The sequence below is a fragment of the Polypterus senegalus genome, chromosome 8 (genome assembly GCF_016835505.1).
Source record: "Polypterus senegalus isolate Bchr_013 chromosome 8, ASM1683550v1, whole genome shotgun sequence".
Classification (NCBI taxonomy): domain Eukaryota; kingdom Metazoa; phylum Chordata; class Cladistia; order Polypteriformes; family Polypteridae; genus Polypterus; species Polypterus senegalus.
Window position 1 is genome coordinate 118,668,890 of NC_053161.1, and position 22,495 is coordinate 118,691,384.

General features: G+C 36.6%; 2 protein-coding genes across 2 annotated transcripts in view; one reads left to right on the plus strand and one right to left on the minus strand.

The window, feature by feature from the left end:
• Positions 1–20,087, minus strand: part of nup37 (nucleoporin 37) — an 80,828-nt gene extending 60,741 nt beyond the window's left edge. The window contains exons 1-2 of the mRNA XM_039761711.1: positions 19,995–20,087; positions 10,239–10,427 (exon numbers count right to left, since the gene is read on the minus strand). Of these exons, the coding sequence (XP_039617645.1) occupies positions 10,239–10,394 (156 nt within the window). The 5' untranslated portion in view covers positions 10,395–10,427; positions 19,995–20,087. The remainder of the gene's footprint in view (positions 1–10,238; positions 10,428–19,994) is intronic.
• A 52-nt stretch (positions 20,088–20,139) lies between these two features.
• The window catches only part of LOC120534258 (PARP1 binding protein), a 67,864-nt gene continuing 65,508 nt past the window's right edge, over positions 20,140–22,495 (plus strand). Inside the window, exon 1 of the mRNA XM_039761710.1 lies at positions 20,140–20,228. The gene's annotated coding sequence lies outside the window, so the exon portion shown is untranslated. The remainder of the gene's footprint in view (positions 20,229–22,495) is intronic.

Sequence of the window (22,495 nt, forward strand, 5' to 3'; positions counted from 1 at the left end):
CGTGGAGAATATTATGCTGCCTGTAACATCGCTTAGCATGACTGGTTTGGTGGTGGGTCAGTGATGATCTTGGAGGCATATCCATGGAGCGACTCACAGACCTCTACAGGCTAGACAACGGCATCTTGACTGCCATTAGGTATCAGGATGAAATCCTTGGACCTATTGTCAGACCCTACGCTGGTGCAGTAGGTCCTGGTTTCCTCCTAATGCACGACAATGCCCGGCCTCATGTGGCAAGAGTATGCAGGCAGTACCTGGAGGATGAAGGAATTGAAACAATTGAATGGCCTTCACGATCCCCTGACTTAAACCCAATAGAACATCAGTGGGACATTATGTTTCGGTCCATAAGGCACCGCCAGGTTGCTCCTCAGACTGTACAACAGCTCAGGGATGCCCTCATACAGATCTGGGAGGAAATGCCACAAGACACCATCCGTCGTCTCATTAGGAACATGCCCCGACGTTGTCAAGCATGCATACAAGCTCATGGGGGCCACACAAGATACTGAAAAGCATTTTGAGTAGCAGAAATTAAGTTTTTGAAAAAATGGACTAGCCTGCCACATCTTCATTTCACTCTGATTTTAGGGTGTCTACACAATTGAGCCCTCTGTAGGCAGAAAACTTTTATTTCCATTAAAAGACTTGGCATCCTTTTGTTCCTAAGACATTGCCCTGTCGTTATTTGTATAGATATCCAACTTCATATTGAGATCTGATGTATCTAATGTGTTTCTTTAAAGTGTTCCTTTAATTTTTGTGAGCAGTGTATATACATATCTACATATACACATGTCGATACATACATATATATATACATATACACATCTACATATATATATACACATACATACACACACACACACACATATCTATACTAATAAAAGGCAAAGCCCTCACTGACTGACTGACTGATCACTAATTCTCCAACTTCCCATGTAGGTAGAAGGCTGAAATTTGGCAGGCTCATTCCTTACAGCTTACTTACAAAAGTTGGGCAGGTTTCATTTCGAAATTCTACGCGTAATGGTCATAACTGGAAGCTATTTTTCTCCATATACTGTAATGGAGTTGAGCTGGATGGCCGTGGGGGGCGGAGTTTCGTGTGACCTCATCACGCCTCCCACGTAATCACTAGAACTGACCATCAACGCAGTACATAGAAAACCAGGAAGAGCTCAAAAAAGCGTTGAAGAAAACATGCATTATATAATTGAGAAGGCAGCGAAATAATAAGAAGCGAGCGACTCACATATACAACCATATTCATGAGTGCTGCTACTTCGGAAACAAAGCACGGTGTAAACCTAAAGTTTAAATTAAGTTCATAGACAGGCTGCCGCTGGCGTTTGTAATTTAGTGCCTGCCCATATAAGGCCGTCCGTCAGCGGCAATTCAATAGAAACACTGCCGCTAAATATTCACGGGTGAAGGACTGTGCTTATGCAGACGAAGATGAGATGGTCAGGGTGGTGTTTGGCACACCTCAGCGAAATTGCGAGAGAAACTCTTAAGTGCCGGGTCTTAGCTAACATTACATACAGCCGTGGACATCACACGAGATGGCACCAGCACAGCTGGGAAACTTCGATGCATGAACACCAAGCGGCTCACGTGAACTGACGCAGTGCACAGACAAAAAGCAACAGTTCCAAAGAGTGCTGAACAAAAACCGAATTACACAATTGAGAAGGCAGCAAAAAAATATGAAGCGTCTGATACATACAAGCATATTCATAAGTGCAGCTACTGCGGAAACAAAGCACACAGTGGAAAAAGTCAATGTCCCGCTAAAGGAAGACAGTGTAAAAAAAAACCCGTGCATGCAGTGTGTCACATCTCAGATAAAGAGGAAGACGAGCTGTTTATTGATGCAGTAAGAAACGAATCGATGAATGAAACCTCTGTTTAATCGGGGCCAATAAAAACATGCACAAGGCAAAGTTTCACAGAGTGGAAGACCTATTCATGCAGTTTCAAGGGTCATTTAAAGACCAGGAACTAGGTCTTATTAGTTAAAAATTTCGATCTCCAGTTTTCAATGGATCTTGATGTTTTAGGATCCCCTGATACCGAAAAGCTTGATATCTCGATGGGTGTGTGTGTGTCTGTATATCACAGTTTCTTGAGGATGGTGTAGAGCTAAAATGACTGGACAGAAAAACACCAAACTCAAAACTTATGCCTGTTATGAGATGATGATGGGATGAGTTTTTGAGCCGTACAGGAACCTGCAAATACCGTTATTCTGCCATTATGAATTCATCTCATCAATTTCTAATTTTTAGTGAACTATTTTATGATCAGAAAGATCAGCATCAGAGTGGTAAATAATTACTGAAATTTTATAGAATTTAGAGTTTTGGTAACTTGGTTATGAGGGTGCTAAGCCTACTGACACTCACGTCTGAATTTTTTTTTTCATTTAACCTGCAAATTAGCACGGCCCCTGGGCTGGACTTGAAATATTTTTATGGTTGTCCTTTTCCTATTTACATTGGCATAGTCTGCAGGATTTCCTGATGAAAAGACAGACAGACAAATATTCTGAACATGTCAATAGCTTGCTGATCCATTTTGATAACTCTAAACACAAGACGTTAACCAGCAAACCTTGTAAGTGAAGGTGGAGACAAGTAGGAGTGCAAAACATAAAATCCAGCATGTGACCAGTACAAGTGCACACTTCTTTGATGGTGAAGGCAACCTATTAGCTTCTAAAAGAGTAACAAAAAGTTATGACTGGCCTCAGTGCGAATGGGTATATTTATACCCAGTTCTAGGCACCATTTTTCATGGACGAAGCACTGATGGCATATTTGGATTTGGCTGAGTGCCATTCTGCTAACTTTGAACTGTTATAGCAAAAGATACTGACTTAATATGGTATTTCACCTGTATGAAAAAAAAATGGTCAAATGCCGGGTCTGGAACGTTTCTTGGATCCTTCCGTTTTGAGGTACAGGCACATACGTTATACAATGCTTGAAATTCCAAGTAAGGGGTTGATATTTCTGTGAACATGGAGCCGTTTGGTTTCAGCTACCCGAAAATTAACTTTAATTTGCAATCCCAATGAACACCGAAGTAACTAACTTCTTATTAAAATTTGGCCTTATAAAATCTCATAAATGTTTATTTCATTAATTGAAATTTTATTCTCTTATTACTAACAAAGTAGTACGGTTGCATATAGTATTTCAGACAGATTCAAATATCACCAGGGTAACATATTTGTAAATGTTAAGGAAAAATGAAGGTGCTATACATTAAATACCCATTACTTTAATTGTATTAGAAGTGGGGACCCTGCAATGAGAAGGTTTGATAATCCTTAGAGACAGAAACTCTGGTCTAATTCTTTTATTGGCTATTTTGTAAATATAAAGAAATGCAGCTCTTAAGTCTGATGCTATTATTTAAAAGTGTGTCTAACATAAAGAAACAGAACACTTAAACTACATCAAATGATGAGAAAAATACAATATACAGTATTTAAAGTGCTTTTGACAGCTCAAGTTAAACACTTTTTAAAAAAGTTATCAACCAGTTCTTGAAACAAAATTACAAAACAAATCTAATAAACAAACCTATAGCAAAATAATTTGCATGCATCTAAAAAAGTAAGTGGTTCTCATTAAGCATGAAGAAATGCTACCTCCCGAATGATGTCATAGTCTAGCGCTATCATACCAATAGTTGTGCGAGTACAAGAAAGGAGCCTGTGATGGTGTAGTTCTCCTCCATTGTTGTTTTGCCACACTACAGGAATTGGCTCATGATGACAGTGCGCAGCTCATGCATACAGGCAAAAAAAACACATGAATTCTGATCTGACCACTCTCATTTATGCTGCATAGCCATAAATCGCATATGTATCTGATCTAGGACCAAACATGAAAGTGACTCAAATCTGATTTGGATTTCTGTGTAGGATATAAAACTGTATTCAAGTTACTTTAGCCTGGCAATGTGAATGTAGTCTAAAACCATTTGCTAACATCAGAACTAACCCCACCTGTTTTAAATAAGTTTTCTTCTGAATCTCATTTAATTTTTTTCATGCTCAGGAACAGTAAAACATAAACACAGTTCAGAAAGAGGAATGAAACTTTTTCAGATTTTCTTTAACATCCAGAAGTTTTGGGAAATCATATAACAGTGCTGAACATCATAATATTGGCTTTGCATATTGACTTTAATTAAATTTTCAATTGAAATTTCTATACTTTGCCCATCCCCAACAAAAAACATTTTATAATTTTTTTGTAATAACACAAGAAAACACAGAAACTGGAAAATGGAAGCTTGCTTAATTAATGTAGGAGTTCACTTAAAAAATCTAGACATGTGAACAACAATGTGGTCTTAATTTCTCTTAATTTTGTGAAATATGAATTTTATATTACTGAATTTAAATATCTGCGGTGGGCTGGTGCCCTGCCCGGGGTTTGTTTCTTGCCTTTGGCAGGCTCATTCCTTACAGGTTACTTACAGAAGTTAAGCAGGTTTCATTTCGAAATTCTACGTGTTAATGGTCATAACTGAATCCTACTTACGTACATATACACGTCCATAGCCTGCAGCTCGGTTGCTGTGTGAGGCGGCGTTGTGTCCCCCATCACCACGCCTCCCACCTAGTTGGCTGCCTGCCTATATTGCATCCCCCATCCCCACGCCTCCCATGTAATTGGCTGCCTACCCATATAAGACTGTCCGTCAGCAGCAGACACGCTGCCGCTACGAAGCGTTTGTCATGCCCAAGACGAATATGATTTTCGTGAGATACAAGTTTAGTGAGAAGACGCAAGGTATAAACAAGACTTTTGATCACTTTGTAATGGAGTTAAAATTGCTGGTGAAGGACTGTGCTTATGCAAACGAAGATGAGATGGTCAGGGATAGAATAGTGTTTAGCACAAACTCAGCAACAGGTAGAGAGAAACTTTTAAGTGCTGGGTCTGAGCTAACATTAAATAAAGCTGTGGACATCGCAAGATCGCACGAGATAGCACAACCACAGCTGAGAACCTTCGATGCATGTACTCCGAACGGCTCACGTGAACTGACTGTGAACGCAGTACGCAGACAAAAAGCAAGAGATCCAAAGAGCGTTGAACAAAAAACGCATTACACAATTGAGAAGGCAGCAAAAGAATATGAAGCATGTGACGCATACAAGCATATTCATAAATGCAGCTACTGCGAAAACAAAGCACACGGTGGAAAAAGTCAATGTCCAGCTAAAGGAAGACAGTGTAAAAAATGTGGTAAATTGAACCACTTCGCTAAAGTTTGCAGGACTGGGAAAGGTAAACCCGTGCATGAAGTGTGTGATGTCTCAGATAAAGAGGAAGACAAGCTGTTTATTGATGCAGTAAGAAAGGAACAACCCTCTGAATCTGAACAAGCCTTTGTAGACATATCAATAGGAGAGCAAGGTGTAAAGCTTAAATTTAAATTAAGTTCAAGACATGCTGCCTCTAAATATTCGCAGGCAAATCCACAACTTAATACCGGGAATGCCTGTTAAACATCTTAGATTCACGAGTACCGATTTGGGTAGTGAACACTTCGATGAATGAAACCTGTTATCTTTACAACGTTTGGCAAACACGGAATGTATCTTGAACACAACACATCCTCCAAATACGAACCTGATTGAAAGAAATAATGATAATCAAATCTTTGATGACAGCAACACTCATAACAGTGACAAAACAATTACATTGACAATCATGTTACGTTATTTTTAAAATGTTTCCTTTTCTTTTTCATAACTTCTTTAACACACTACTTTTCCGCTGCGAAGCGCGGGTAGTTTGCTAGTATGTGTGTGTGTATATAGCTAGTATGTGTGTGTGTGTGTATATATATATATATATATATATATATATATACACACACATACACACACTGAGTACCAGAGGTGGGTAGTAACGAGTTACATTTACTCTGTTACATTTACTTGAGTAACTTTTTAAAAGAATTGTACTTTTAACAGTTTTACTGCACCATACTTTTTACTTTTACTTGAGTACATTTGTGAAGAAGAAACGCTACTCTTACTCCGCTACATTGGGCAACACTCGAATTGTTACTTTTTTCCATTAGGTAAAGTCTGACAGACAATTTTCAATCTGCTCTGTGTAGCGTATGCTATCAAGTTGCGCACACAGCCTCCACTGCGTCTCCAGCTCTGACGCGAGGTTTTGCAGCTTTGAAGACAGATGTTGCATTTTTCATTTGAAAGCATTAACTGAGCTAATCATATTGACCATGGTTTTCTCTTTTCCTTGCAGCTGTAAATTAAGCTTATTCAACATGTTGTTCAGATCGGAAAAAAAATGCCAAGTCTAGCGGCCATTGATCATTATTAAGTTGCTTGTATTCTGCATGTTTAATGACAAGGAGAAACTCCTTTTTCTCCGGCCAGAGGTCTTGAAATCTCAGCAGGAATTTCTCCCTAGCCATCTGCCTCAACGAAGGCATCTTTTATCATCTCTCCATCTTGGAAGGACTTCTTATGCTTAATGATCGAGTGACTCACCGGAACAATGCTTTGGTGTGTCTGCGTTTGCTTTTGAATTCAGCCGAGTGAAAAATGACGGCTGTCCGATTAACTGCAATTTTAGTTCACTCTCCTTTGTCTTTCTCAGATCTCTTTTCGGAAGTAAGTCATTTTCATAGTTTTTATGATCAGTTCAAAAGTGTCTTTCCACATTTTCTTTCTCTGGAATAGCAATAATAGATTGACAGATCAGACAAACGTACTTCGATTGTGACATTGTGAGAGAAAAAAAATCCTCTTCCAATTCCACATCCAGCCCATAACCAAAAATTTTTTTTTCTTTAGTCAATATAAATTGAAAGGCTAACTAAATCACTTAGATAGCCGGAGTTTTGCAGTAGCTTGCACATTTGATCTTGCGTGCGGGATAACCACTGTGTTAGAAGAAAAGAGATCTCAAACTGGCCGCCCTGCATGTCAATCAAGTCGCAAATGCCATAGGGAGGATATATGATAGACTAACATTTAAACATTTTTTTTTTTTAATGCAACGCGATCTACCTACACTAACTTTCCGATCTACCGGTTGATTTGGATCGACGTATTGGGCACCCCTGCTTTACAGAATCACAGTGATTAGGCTTGAACAGGTTTGTGTTTGTGTTTGTTTAATCTTTGGGAAAGCATTCTTTGTGAACTTGCACTATATGAAAATGCTGCACATATTTAACCAATGAAATACATCAATCTTAAATTTTCTTGTTTCAACTGTAAATGTAATTTCATAACTGTATAGTCCAATATGCTATCTCCTTAGGTAAAACAAGCCTGCATGTTGTCCTTTTTCCTTATGAGCAAAGTATTTTCATATCTCACTTCAACTGCCCTGTTTATCAACAAGTTATGGAAGACTAGTGTTATCAACCGTTTCAATCTCATTGTTTGTATACTAAATTAAAAAGTATGTAGCAAAGTTCAGATAAAGTGATTTGGTTTTGTACTAGTCACACAGACGCAGCTCTGCATTAAAAAAAAAAATCAGCACACCTACTATATGCTGTCTGTGTCTTTTTTTTCAATAAACATAGCTTAAAGCAATTTCAGTCACATTTTCAAGCAGTAATCCTAATTCTAGCACATTATTGTTCTAATATTTTGGCAGTGTAGTAATTTTATTATCAGTATAACACACAACACTAATTAATACTCAGAAACCATCACAGTGAGAGTTGAGATTTCAAAATCTATTTCATGGGAAATGATTGGATTAAATGCATAGACAGACAGACACTCCAAAGGAGTTCCTAACAGACTAAGGAATCTTTTTAACCTTAGATGTCTGCAAACAAGTACAAAAAGTGTTTCAAATTAAGCAATATAATATACTAGCTGTGTAAACCCTTACTGTAAAAAGCACGGGGTCCTAGAAACTATTGAAATTGTCAGAAAAAAACTGAAATGTAGAGATGTCAGGTAATTGAAAGGAACTACTCGGGGCATCTTTCTCCTAGGAGGTTTCGTTTTGCTGATGTGTTTGCATTTCTTGTGCATTAGCGGTGCGAGGAAAAGTAAAAGGTATACCGTTTTACGGACGTTAGTGGCTAAGCGACTTTGTCTTTCTTCGGAGGTTACATTTTGCTGACGTGCAGGCCCCACTTGTGTTATTAGTGGCTAAGGGAGTTTTCTGTTTCCTTGGAGGGAGAACCCTTACCCTGACTTCACCTCTCACTTCTGGGTTGGACAGACACACACACTTCCACACAGACTTTAATACACAAGATCTGTGTGATCACCTACAGAGTGATGAACTAGTGGAATGCTTTAACCACATCCTGAATCAGATGCCACGCAAGGTAAAGCAAACTACTGTAATTTGAAGAAACTGAGATCAGCTATTTGGATATTGTGAGGTACCACAAGCACCCATATATTTTTCTGCCCTTGAGTTGCTATATGAGAGAGATCCCAGAGGGATCCTGGATTCGGTCAAGGAAGGCCAGAAGGCATGCATAGAAACCCAAATCAATATAACAGAAGGTGTCACCCAATTTTGTAACAGTTTTGGGAAGCTATGTCTCCTAGTATGGGAACACAATCAAAAAGAACATACCAACTATATGATCATAATGCTGGATTGCATGAATTTCACCAAGGGACTAGGTGATGGTACTAATCCACAGCTCACACTTTAAACTGTTAGCCCAATTGTAGGGACCCTATGAGAGATATATATATATATATATATATATATATATATATATATATATACAGTATAGACTGAAGTTAGCATTTTGTAGTTCAAATAAACAGTCATATAATAATTTATTTTGCTTTGTGCTACCCATTTATGGACCAATACCACCTCCGTAATGGTTTAACCACTATGCCCTGCAGTATTAGGAGACTGAAAAACACTCACGTTAACTGCAGCGACAAGCTTTTATGGCTGAATGGCCTGTTCTCATCTGGATTGTTCTACAGTTGCGTCAAATATTTGTACAAATTTAAATGTATACTTCAATTCAAATATTTAAAGTCTAAACATTTGCTAATGGAATAGAAATTAGAAATATTCACCATCCAATAGAGGTCCATAGAGTGTTAAATAATTAGTAAAGGATCAAAAATAGCATCATATTTGTAATCATTGACCTTGAAATAGTTTAAAATGATACCCTGCGTGCTTATTTTTAAAAATTGTCATTTCAACCTTCTGGCAGTGGCTCTTGGAAGAATAGAATGATCGGTAATGAATCAAATATCAAAAGTATTACCACATTCATGAAAAGCACCATCATAATAGAATAAAACTACACTCCAAATACCTATATCACTGGTACTCATTCTAAGTTTTGTTAAATACAGTAACTTTGACCTCTCATATCCTGTTACAGGTTGATTCTCTGGGGTCAGTTGATGAACACGCACAACTTCAAGTCCTTTGTAATCATTTTTGCTGAGGACAACTACTAGGTTATGAATAGGATGTAATTTTCAGCACAAGTATTGTCCAAACATTGCCTAAAATTAAGTTTTTTTGGGATGAGGAGGTTAAAAATGGGGAGGTCACCCCAAAAAGCCCAATGTCTTGTGTAATTAGACATCAAGATGAGTTGATCGGTATCATGTTGGGGTTTTCTTGCACCAGTGAGTCAGGAGGCACCTGACATAAAAAACTGAATTGATTTTATAGCATTCATAAGTAATTCTTATGAACATAAAATGTTTCAGAGAGATATACAGCTAACAGCCTTGCCCAGAAGTATGTGTTGCTATGTAAACATGGTGAGGTACAAGATATTCAACTTACTTTGTTCATGATAATTAGAAAAGCATTATAGTCACATATTACACCCACTCTCTTTACCCATGAGTTGGTAGTATGTTTTGCTCATAATGAAATATTTAACAAGTATGATAATAATGGTGAGAAGCTATTTGAGCATAGCTGGAAAAACATTATATTTTTTCCCATCATGGTCAATTCATATTTGAGAACCAAACAGCTCATTAACATTTATCTAGTGACATGTAACTCATGTTAGCTATATGCATTCATGCAGCACATAGAATATTAACAACATTTAATTGCAAGAATAGCAGAAGAAGATCACGGTCTTTAGAGAAGTACATTCTTCCATAAAAAAAATTTAAGTTTCTCATCACATTAGTTTTGTTTTATTATATCACGATCCTAATTCAAGAAATTTAATTAGTTTACCTGAAATGTGCAAGTTCCTACAGCAACATACTGATTTCCACCATACGCAAGAAGGGAGGCAGGAGTACCAGAATCAAAAGGACTGAATTCCACCACTTGAACAAAGTCCTCACAATCTACTGTGTAGCTAGCACTCCGTACAGAGTCCTTCTTCATCTTCAAAAGTAATCAAGTCCACAACAGCCAAAGCTATACGAAAATAAAAATACTGACTTAAAAAAAGCAATTGAAATTTTTGGTAAAACCTAAACAGTAATGTGCTTTTAAAGTTTCTTGTTCTCATTGTGGATAAACAGACTTAGTTCAGACAGGTTTTACAGTAAAATTATTGCTCAATAAATGCTCATTTTATTTGGAAAACCTGAAAAAGAAAAAATAATTCAAAACATTCTTAATATTCAGGATGCATTTATTTAACACACAGAGCAAATGGAAAATAATGAAGGCAATTATGGTAAAATTTGCAAGAAAATGTGTTTAATTTCCTTTGTAATGATTTGAATAATATCTTCTTAAAGGCCAATCCACTATGGTGAACATAAACACAGTCATTATAGGCTAGTTTAGAGTGAAGAATTAACTTGACACAAGTATTTTTACAGTGCAGAAGTCTTAAAAACCAATGCATATATGTGGAGAACATCCAAGGTGCAAAGACATAGGGTTATGAATTAAACCCAGCTCTTGGGATCTAACAACTTTCACTCTTTATATACAGGACAGTGCAATGGTTAACTGGTTAGCACTGCTGCCTCACAATTTTAGGAAAATTGGATTCAAGCCTCAGTCTAATCACATGTGATGTTTGTTCATTCTTCTAGTGACTATACAAGTTTTTTCCAAGTACTCTAGCATTTCTCACACATCCCAAGAACATACATGCCTAGCTGGACAGGTAACTTTGTATGTAACCAGAACAGGTACAACTTGCTCTGGACAGGAATATGTTGAACTACTAAACTGTTTTGTTTAGAAATATGTATTGTAAATGGCAGAGTTCATTTGAAAAAAATGTTAAAAACAATTTAATTTATCTAGGCATCATACTCTTTCCACTTTCTACTTTTTTGGACCATCACAAAAAACAATCTTTTCAGCACCTGCTTTTCTAAGCTTTATGGGAATTTAGTTGCAGGATTTTTTTTGGGCAGCAAACGTCCTGCAGAGTAAACAAAGAGAAGTAAGTCAAGGCTTGTTTTAAAGGTGTACGAGAGCTTAGCCTTTATGTTAAAGAAAGTGGAGCAATAAACTGACAAAAAGGAATTGGAGGCATCCTCTTGTGCAATTAGACAAACGTCAAGAAAAAACTATTTTACTGAATTCAGACCATTTTATTTTTCCTTTAAATTAAACTGGACACCGTTTGACCATTTTAAATTAGAAAAAGAAAAGAAAATATTGAATTTGAAATTGCTGCTTAGTAAACAATGGGCGTGTTAGCTTAACAGTAAAATGTGTTTTTTACTTATAAACTTTGATATAGGACATAAAGCTTCTACGCATTTGGTTATGCTGGAGCTTAGCATAAAAAGCTTTTAAAGGGATAATGAGAGGGGAAAAAAAAAAAAAAAAAAATCAGTATCAGAATTGGCAGATCAAGTAACATAAAATCAGTGATCAGTATCGGCCTTAAACAACATGATCAGAGCATCCCTAGTGCCAAGGACATGTATGCCCCCTTCCAAGTCATCCCCAAGATTTACTTGGGTAATTCCATGTTAATTAATCACACTTTTGGACCTCATCGTCACAGATTTTAATGAAAGTTGGCATGCTGATTTGGTCATATGAGTAATCCATGAAACTAAAATCTCACATGTTTTGGATAAATATTAAGGGATATTTAAGCTAACAAAGTTTAGACTTATTATTGGAGATTATGAATTTGACCGGCTATATTTCCCTAAATTTACACAGAAATGGTTCTTATATTGACTAAAAGCTCTTTTCCAAAGGTATATTTTGTTTAAATACTATGCTATCCCCAAAATGAAAAACATTGATATGACTGATTATAATATTAAAAATTGAATAGTAAAAACACATATTTTAAACTTCTCCAGAAAATCTGGTCTTTGGTTTTTGAGTCATTACAAAGCTATCATAACTTACAGGTGGCATCACATGGTTTCATATCACTAATGCACTTTTTTCATATCAGCCATACTGATATGATATATTTTTGCTAGCACAGCTATAAGCAATGACATTAATTTAGGTTCCAATTACGCTACACTGAAATTGAACAGAATCTTCATTAATGTCATTAGCGACACCTGTGCTTGCCATACTATTTCATGCCAAAATGTCTGCTGTGAAAAGGGCCCATGCCAACGTGGCTAATAAATGCCAATGCTCGGCCCTGTATTTTTCTTTTCTTATTGTGTTTCTTTTTAATTAGCTGTTTCTGGTTCCTAAAGGGGGCGTTGGATTGAAAGATTTTGGTTTTGTTCTAACAGAGTCCAAAAATCAGTTAACGTTGGTTTCGTTTAACTGTACTCCTTTTTCATTATAACAATAAAAATCTGATTGCAAAATAATAAATCACAACAAGGTAAATAAACTGCCTCTATTTCTTATTTTTGACTACTTTATCTGGCAACATGAATTAAGTGACTAGGTTAAGTGACCAATCACACTACCCTTTCAAAAATCATCACATTAGCACTCGTTATAAAGAATCTAATGCTCTCGTCTTTACTAAAGCTTACATTAAGCATTTCTACTGGCAGTGAAATGCCTCAGGAATCTTTTCCCTGTTTTATAGTTTAACAACACATTTGCCTTCCATTTTTTTCTTTTTTTTAATATTCATGTGTGAAATATGCTTTAAAGGAAACAAAAATGTTTACCTTTTATTGCGCATTATATGGCCATTATTATTTGTCAATGTATTGCCACACTGTCATTGATGCAATAATCCCCTTCTTAGCTCCTAGTATCATACCAATACTCTTCTTTGGGTATCCTAATTAAAATTTTAAGAATCCCTGGTCTAGGGAGAAAATATTCTGGTTTTGTAAAAAGAAGACAGGCCTGGGGGTGGGTATTTGAGATGCAGTGCATTGACAAATATGTCAGCGAATGAGTCAGTCAACTTTCAAATACAGCATATGTAAAGATACAAACATACAGATATTTTTATTTATATAATGAGCTCCTAAAAAAAGCTACATTTCTTAACGTTCTAGCTATATGTATTATGTGTGTGTGTATATACAGACAGGCAAGAGACAGATTTTACCACACAACACTCGTTTATTTACAATTGGGGAGCGTACAGCACAGTGCATCAATCACCAAACAACACAATAGACAATTCCTTCTTGCCACCATTCTTTCTCCCTTCACCCCTCCTCAGGCTTTGTCCTCTTTCTCCCGAATCTGGCCATCGAATGGTGGGACTTACCCCTTTTATTGGGCACCCAGAAGGAGCTTATTCTGGACATACTTCCGGGTGTGGCCAAATAAGGCCCTGGAAATCTCCATGCGCCCCCTGGCCCTGCCCTCTGTCATATATATATATATATATATACACACATATACACACACACTCACAATATATATATACACATACACACATATACACACACACTCACAATATATATATATATATATATATATATATATATATATATATATATATAAATAAAAACACAAACTGAAAAATATATTTTTTAAAATATCAATGTATCTATGCATGGGAGTCATCACAGGTGGGCCATTTATCATTCAGTAAATGTGCAAGCCCACCCAGAATAACAATAAAATAAATGCTAAATTCTAGTAATATAGTACATAATGGTACTCAAGTGAAACGTTTTGCCTAATTTATTTTATGTGCGCTATTTTATTTTTGGACAGTGTGTGCCTGGTGGAGTTTCTATTATGGAGGCCAGAGAGTTTTCATGTAGTCTCTGCCAAAGTGTGGAGTGTATCTAAAGCTTTTTTAATGACAGTAATAAGAACATGATTTAACCTTTAGAACAGGTAGCTTCCTCACTTGATAAAGAATAAGTACATTTAAAAAATTATTAGATTAACTGCCAATTTTCCTGGGAACAATTTTTTAAGCTATTTACATATTTTCAGAAGTTTGACATTTATACATTAATAATAAGAAAATATTATTTTGCAAAGTAAACCACTAGAGTCTTAGGATAAAACAATCTTATTTGAATGGCAATTTGAATCATAAACACTAGCAAAGTTTTAAATAAAATAAGAGCACTCTAACAGTACAGGGAAGAACGACAAACTAGATCATTCAGTGACCAAATTATATTTACAGAATTGGATAATTTTTTATACTAGAAAATCAGCATTATAGATGCCACATCCTTTAAAATATTTAAATAACATGACATTCTGAAAGCCACATAATCTATTTTAGGGGCATAGGGGTTGAAGCCTATTCCATTAGTACATTATTACAAAGACCAAAGAAAGAAACAACCCTGAACAGGGCAGCAGAGTCCACTCCACTCATTCCCACAACCACATAGGTTATTTTCTCAATCCAAACAGACCCCTAACATATACATTTTTTATATATAAATTATCCTAGTCATATTGCTGCAAGTAATTTTCTGTTTTAAATTTACAACCATGCTACAAATGAGAAGAAACCATTATTGATCATTGAATGGGAAGAATTAATTTAATGATTGAACTATCTTCTTCATATTTAGTCTTATTAGCTTAGTAACCTCTCTTAACAAATCGGATCAAAACATAAGCTTAACAAATTAAACATTACTTAACCCATCAGGTTTATTATTTGTTAAGCTAAAAAAAAAAAAACACTCACACCAAGTTTTCCAGTCAAATTCATAACTGATTGTTCCTAATGTACATGACAAACTATATGAAAAAATATTTCATGGTTATTCTTGAATCAGACTTCCTTTAATGTTCTATGTTGCCTGCCAATATATGATTGACTGTTTAACTGAGAGATTTCTGCTCCATTATTAACAATAAACACCCTCTGCACACAATCTTTTTGACACACTACCACCAAGTACTATTAGCATACAAATTATTCAAGAGAAGTATGTCACTATCACTACTCTCTTAAAATAATATGTCACATAAAAATAATTATATTGCAGTCTGTAGTGAAAACTGAGAAAAATGTCTAAACTCATGTTTGTGTGGAGTTAACAGAGAGCCCAACTAAATTCTGTCTACAGTCTATAGTATCAAAGGGTACAATTCAGATTAAATTTGCAGTAATGATGAAATTTCTAGCTGTGGGGGAAATTAGAGTACCACTTTAAACACACAATACGTTTGTTTTCAGTGCTGAGAACAGGGTAAAATCCAGACTAAAATATTTAATGAAAGAGATGCTTTTTTAAGATAAGGTTTTTGGTCTAAAACTTTTAAATATCTAACTTTGGTCACTTCAAAAGGTATCAAGTATGATGCTGATTACTAAGAGATGTCTTCATTACATCCCATATTGACTGTTTATTTAAATGACACTGTGCAGTTTTTGCACTTTTCTGTGTGTTTGTGTATAATTTATCCCAAGCACTCCCACTCCCAAAGACATATATGTAATTTTAACTGGCCCATTATCGAGCATAGGTGTGCCCAGGAGGATGTCCTGCAATGGACATCCTGGGGTGCTACACAGGACCTATATTTTGTAGTCAGTTTTAGTAACAAAACACAGTATTTCATCCTCTGTCATTAACTTTAGTTTAATAAGGGGCAAATGCAGGGAATGACAATATGCTGTGGTAGCAGATACATCTGTCTATTATCATATTATCTAGATTTTTATTAAAGAAATTCACTAAAACACTAGTTGACATTCACTCACATTCAAATATTTGGGTATTTCAATGCAGGGAACACAAACAGATACATTATTACTTGGACTTAGACTTTTTACTATCCCAAATTCACTTGCCTAGCATGGGATTGAATAATATTATCTGGAAAAATGGCAATGTACTAATATGAATAAAAACAAACAACATGAGGAAATATGAGTATATGTGGAAGTGCTCTGCAGCAATTCATTCCTGCCTTGAGCCTGATGCCGCAAGGTTAGATTCAGGGTCCTTGATATTTTTCAATAAAAATAATAAAAAAAAGTGGATAAACTCTAAGGAGCATTAGAAGATATTTCAACAATATATTTAGAAAGGAGTCAGAAATGAAAACCAGTTTCTATTCATTTCCAAGTCTACAAACCATTCGTTTGAAATGCCCAGAAATTAACAAAAATATATATATATATATTACATATATAGAAATTTTTAATTCAGCTGTATAATTAAAAACAAACTCACTGAATATTTTTAATTACAAAAATTATTTCTAATTAACAAATTGTCTGGAGTAAACACTTGCAGCATCTGTGGCACTTAATGACCAGACTTGGCCAAACCTGTTGCATATTTTCTTATTTTACATGTTTGTGTGTTACAAAAACTTCACTGTACTCTGTGCATGTGTCAGTACCATGATTACTACTACTACTGTAATTATTTACATTTTTTTAAAATTACTGTGTTCTATTCTTGTAATTTATGATTTCTGATAAACTCCTTTCAACGTTGATGATAAATCAAGGTGGAACACTGCCGCTTCTCACTTCTGTGATGGACAAATCAGTATTCCGGATGCCCGGGGTTAAAAGCAAGGTGGACAACCAGATGTTCCAAATCTTTGGTCCATGCAAGATTTTCTTAATCAAGAACAAACTGATTAAAAAAAGACAAAATTCTTTATTTCCAATGTTATCTTGGGTGTTGCTTTTAAAGATAGCTGCTTATGGCACAGCAAACTGCCATAACCATCATCTAACACATACCCACTAGTGACGAATACAGCAAAATTGTGCAGCAAGTCTGTAAAGCAAGCAAGAGAAAAACAGTGTTGGCTGTAAAGCACCAGGGTCAGGGAGGAAAAGAATGCCAAAAGTTAACCATATCCTCTCTTCATTTATAGTGATAGACAGAATTCTTCATTGTCATTATGCATACACAACAAAATGTTTTGTTGGAAGGACTAGGCTTCAAGGCAGAATACTTAAAATACACAATACACTATAAAAGATAGTATAAAAGACAGTAGCAATAAAACATCATCAAGTACAGACTTTTCCTGAAGTAGTATGTCTGCAGAGACCAGTCATCTTTGTGCGTGGGTCTGCAGGGGAGGAATATGAGTATGTGTGTTTGCTTACGAGGTAAAGAGCATGTCTACAGGGGGGCAGGTTAGGGGTAGATGTAGATGTATGTGTGTGCATCAGCAGGGGCAGATGGACTTCACAGCTCCGGAGAAAAAGCTGTCTTTCAGTCTGCTGGTACGTGTTTTTATGTTTCTGTACCGCTTTCCCGAAGGCAGTGGTACAAACAGTCCATTTCCTAGATGGGTGAGATCTGCAGCTATACATTTGGCTCTCTTCTGCACCCTTCCAGCAAATACAGAGTCCAGGTTTAGGAGAGGACTTCCCACAATCCCCTGTGCTGGTCTCACCACCCGTGGCAAGTCCATCCTGCCTTGTGTAGCTGCCACACCATACGGTCATACTGTGACCGAGAATGCTTTCTATAGCGGATCTGTAGAAGTTTCTGAGCAGCCGAGAGGAGAATTCAGCACGTCTCATCTTCCTGAGGAAGAAGAGTCTTTGATTGGGCCTTCTTTAACAGGTGAGATGTGTTCAAAGACCAGGTCAGATCCGATGTGATGTGATGTGGATACCCAAGAACTTGATATTGTCCACACACATTACAGCCGCCTCATGTATGAATATAGGAGCATGTTCTTTTCTTCTGGACCTCCTATAGTCCACAATGATCTCTTTGATCTTGCTGGTGTTCAAGATGAGGTTGTTCGCTGAGCACCATAGTGCTAGGTGTTGTATCTCCTCTCTATAGTGAGTCTCATCATTGTCTGATATGAGACCCACCAAGGTCGTATCATTCACAAACTTCATAACCATATTTGTAGCATGGATGGCAGAGCAATCGTGCGTAAATAATGTGAAGGGTGTTGGGCTGAGCACACAACCCTGTGGTGTGCCTGTGTTCAGAACCAGTGTGGCGGATGTACGATCTCTAATTCGAACTGAGGCCTGTTGGTGAGAAAGTCCCAGATCCAGAGACACAATGATGTGGACAGACCCAGATTATGAAGCTTTTGTACCAGCTTGTCTGGGATTACGGTGTTAAACACTGAACTAAAATCGATGAATAGCATCCCAATATAAGGGCACTGCAGTCGAGTCAGGGTTGTGTGAAGTACTATTGAGACGGCATCGTCTATAGATCTATTCCTCCTGTAGGCGAACTGATGGTTGTTAAATCCAGCAGAGATGGCATCCTTGATGTACTTTAGGAGGATTCTCTCAAAGCACTTCATTATTATTGGAGTCATTATTTTGATATAAATAATGTAATCATTAAAACATATTTTGTTAGGAAAAAAAGGACGAGATGTATCATTCTACTACTGCTTCAATACCAGATACAAGTGAAACTAATCATAATTACAAATGGCATTATGACAAAAATTAACAGAAAATAGCTTCCAAATACAGGAAGAACTTTCAGTGGATTAAAAAAAGAGGATAATATGCAAGACTGCAGGGAGAGGACAGCATCACAGCCGAGACAGAAAAGGTACCTTGCTGTGTGCAGAGAGCATCCATGATTATCATTTTTGGGGAGAGCACAGAGCACAAAACTAAGGATTGAAAAGGTGAGACATCACAGTAACATCAGTCAGCCTGCAAAATCGAAGAAATGATAATGCAGTGCTGAATCATTTCATTAAATATACAACTTGGAAACAAAAATGTACACTGATGCACGCAGGTAACTCTTTTCAACTGACAGGACTTGCCATTGCTGAGACATCAATTATTCAGCAGCCTGTTGAAAAATGCAATGTCTTGAATGTTCCAACAATGCACCCGTGACACTACCTTGGACATTAACCTTTTGAAATCAGAGGGCTATATTCCATTACAAACAGATCTTGCCTCATGCAGTCACTGAGCTCGTGTGCAACAGAACTTTACAAAAAAAAAAAAAAATTGCTGTTAAAAGTTGCTGGGCTAAAAGAAAGCGTACCTGAACTACCATGTTTGCAAACCTGGTAGCCATGCAGACTACTACAGTATATGCATTTACAATTTGTCCATTCCTGCTCACTTGCTTTCTAGAACAGTTACTTGATCAGGACTTCTGTGTACTTTATTGGACTGGAGCTTCCACTCTTTTATTTGCTTTTTATTCTTGATGTCAGGGTGTATTAAAACATCTCATCGCGACTGCAATTGCTGCAGTAGTCTTGTCCAAGTTTAAAGTGCCCTATTTTCTGAAACGGTTTTGTTCGCTCTGTAAAGAGACGGTTTTGCAGTGCACACTTCTAATTGCATTATTAAATCATAACAGAGTGATTAAATGAAGAATTCACTTAACGGGCACTCGAAATGTAAATACTGTACAAGGAACGACAGTCCGTGTCACGTCTGCATGTTTTTATATTAATGCCATATAAATCACCCCCGTGGGCCGTGACCATGTAGTTAGGATATAGCGGGTTGGATAATGGATGGATAAATCACCTTACTGATACCGAAATGTTAGGCTCTGCAGTAGTCAGAATGAACGTGAGGTATCATGCAACACAAAACCTTTTAATTTTTTTTTGTAAAATTACGTTTAAATTATTTCAATAAAGGGAACTTTGAAGTTGCCTATTAAAACTGTCTCGTATCCCGCTTACCTTGGGCTTAACATTCAGCACGCGTGTTGCTCTTTTCTTTCAAATCCCGCCTCGGCTTTTTTTTTCTTGAAAACAAGCATTAACTTCCTATACGGCGATTACTTTTCCAATATCAAATCCGGTTCAAAGTGCGGCGATTTCTGATTGGCTACTGAGGAACGAAGGAGATTTAAACATTTAAACCTCAAGCTCATGAAAAAGATTAGCAATTATAACGACGTTTAATCGTGAAAAGTAAGTACAGCAATTTGATCATTTTGTTTTTGCTTTTATGTAAAATTATATCCGTACTATGTAATATTGAGCCGTTTTCTATTATTACGTTCATCTACAACACATTTTTTGAATAGAGTGGCCGTTTTAAACAGGTCCTCATATTCTAAGCACCATAATACTTGATTATTCTTTCCCATGCATTTTAATTTGTCCTGTTGGAAATACACTAGCTATAATTACCAGTTTTCAAATGAAACTTCCACTAACAATGTCGAGATTAACTGCTACATGTAATATACAGTACCTATTATTAATAACTCGTCCTCTTGGCAGTGTTGTTGATCTGACGATGCACTGCTTAGATTTTGGTCGAGTTATCGCTATGTGTTATTTGGTATACAACTTTATGTTAGAAGCTGGAGTGTATACACATTTACCGAAACTGTCTAATCTAGTTGAGGGGTATGAGTAATGTAACCTATTGTAACACCAGCAGGAATGAACACTGTAAGGGGTCTTTTCAGAGAAACCAAATACTGTCGCGCAAACAGAGGATGAACGCGGAAACTGTACAAATAATGCGTAGGGCATAACACAGTTTATTGCGATGGCCAGTACAGTACTCCAAAAATGACACGCTCTACTTACAAATATCTTCTGGATGCATCCTAACCATTAGAGCGAAAAAGTCTCATTTATCCAAATCTAATCTTTTTATACAGCACCCAGGTGACTGCGAGTCAGTGCGTGTCCCTGCAGTATTTGGCAACAGAATGTGAAGGGACATACAAGGACGCACTCTGTAACAAAATTCTTCTTTCCTAGAAAGTGAGACTGAATTGTTTGCAATTTAATTTCAGTTCTGCATGTTATTTTTAGCTGAACCATTAGTCACCTAATGCCATACTGAATAAACGCAATCCGTTGGCTGTAATTGTGAGGATTCGTAGCCTTGGATCCGATGCCCCTTTCAAAAACACGTACTTGCATCAATATATATGTGAATTATTATATTTGGAGAGATTTTCTTGCCTTGTGCCCGTACATGACCATGACCGAATAGAACCATTAGTGCCCCGAGGGTGTCCTGAAGATATCTCTATAGCAAAGTTGTTAAATTGGTTTATTTTTCCCCATCTCAATTAATCACAAAATTGGAAATCAAGTAAAAGCTTGTGTACGCCTGCAGAAAGGTGGGACTGAAGTTGGTATGCATTCTCGCAGTTAGTTTCATTGAGTGCTGCGCAAATCCGCTGCACCGTTAGCTGCGTCACATAAGCAGTTCTGTCGCTCAGTGTTGGAGATCCATTAAAGCATCTATATGCCATACAGCCGATATATTTTATTTTTACACTAACCGCACTCAAAAGTTTAGATTTTCATAACGAAATATGTTTTTATTTGGAAAATATTTTTCATACCGAAAACAACCAACAACGTTTGACAAGCATCTTTGTGTTAATTGAGATAATAGCTGTAGTGAGTAGACCTGCGACGGTGTGTATCGGGTAAAGAATAAATAAATCGTTTGATGCTTAAAATGTACAGGTAGAAACAACGTTACAATTGTTCAGCCTTCATCATTTCGCTTTGGTTGTCTGTTGAATCAAGATGTTCTCATTGCAGACTGGTTTAACGAGTATAGTTTAACTCCATTGGTAAATACGTTTTGTGGTATATTTCACTTCTCTTCACAGCGAGTTTGTTCTTTCTTTCATGTATTTTCTGCATTTTTAAGATATTTAGTGTGCACAAGGCATTAAACGCTTTACTGCAGCACATCCACCAGTTATTGCCTTGAAACATGTTTAAATTGAAGAACAGAGTATAAGAGAGTTCATGATAAATGAAATTCTATTTTATTTTACTTGTATTTACCTGCCGTCTGTGTTAGCTGTCTTTGCCCAGAAAATGTCTGAAGACGGCCATTGGGGGAATAAGAAGTGTAGCTAACTTAAGTACTGTACTTTTTATAGAATATTAAGTTTTTCTTTTTAATAAAGTAAGGCGTAGTATTCTGAGCATTAAACGTTTGGAGTGATCGCATGTATGAGGTAGTGCTTCTTATAGTTTTTTCTATAAGTAATACAATTTAATAACGATACAATTCTTTTTAACTTATCCAAAACACAACAAATACAATAAGCATTTTATTTGAGGGCAGCTGGAAAATATTGATTTTGGTATGTTGTGTTCACACTCGCCTGTATGGTTAAGATCAAACTAGTCCAAGTTTCTCCTCAGTATGTAAAGCTGACCCCGTAATGATGTAATAAAAACCTTCA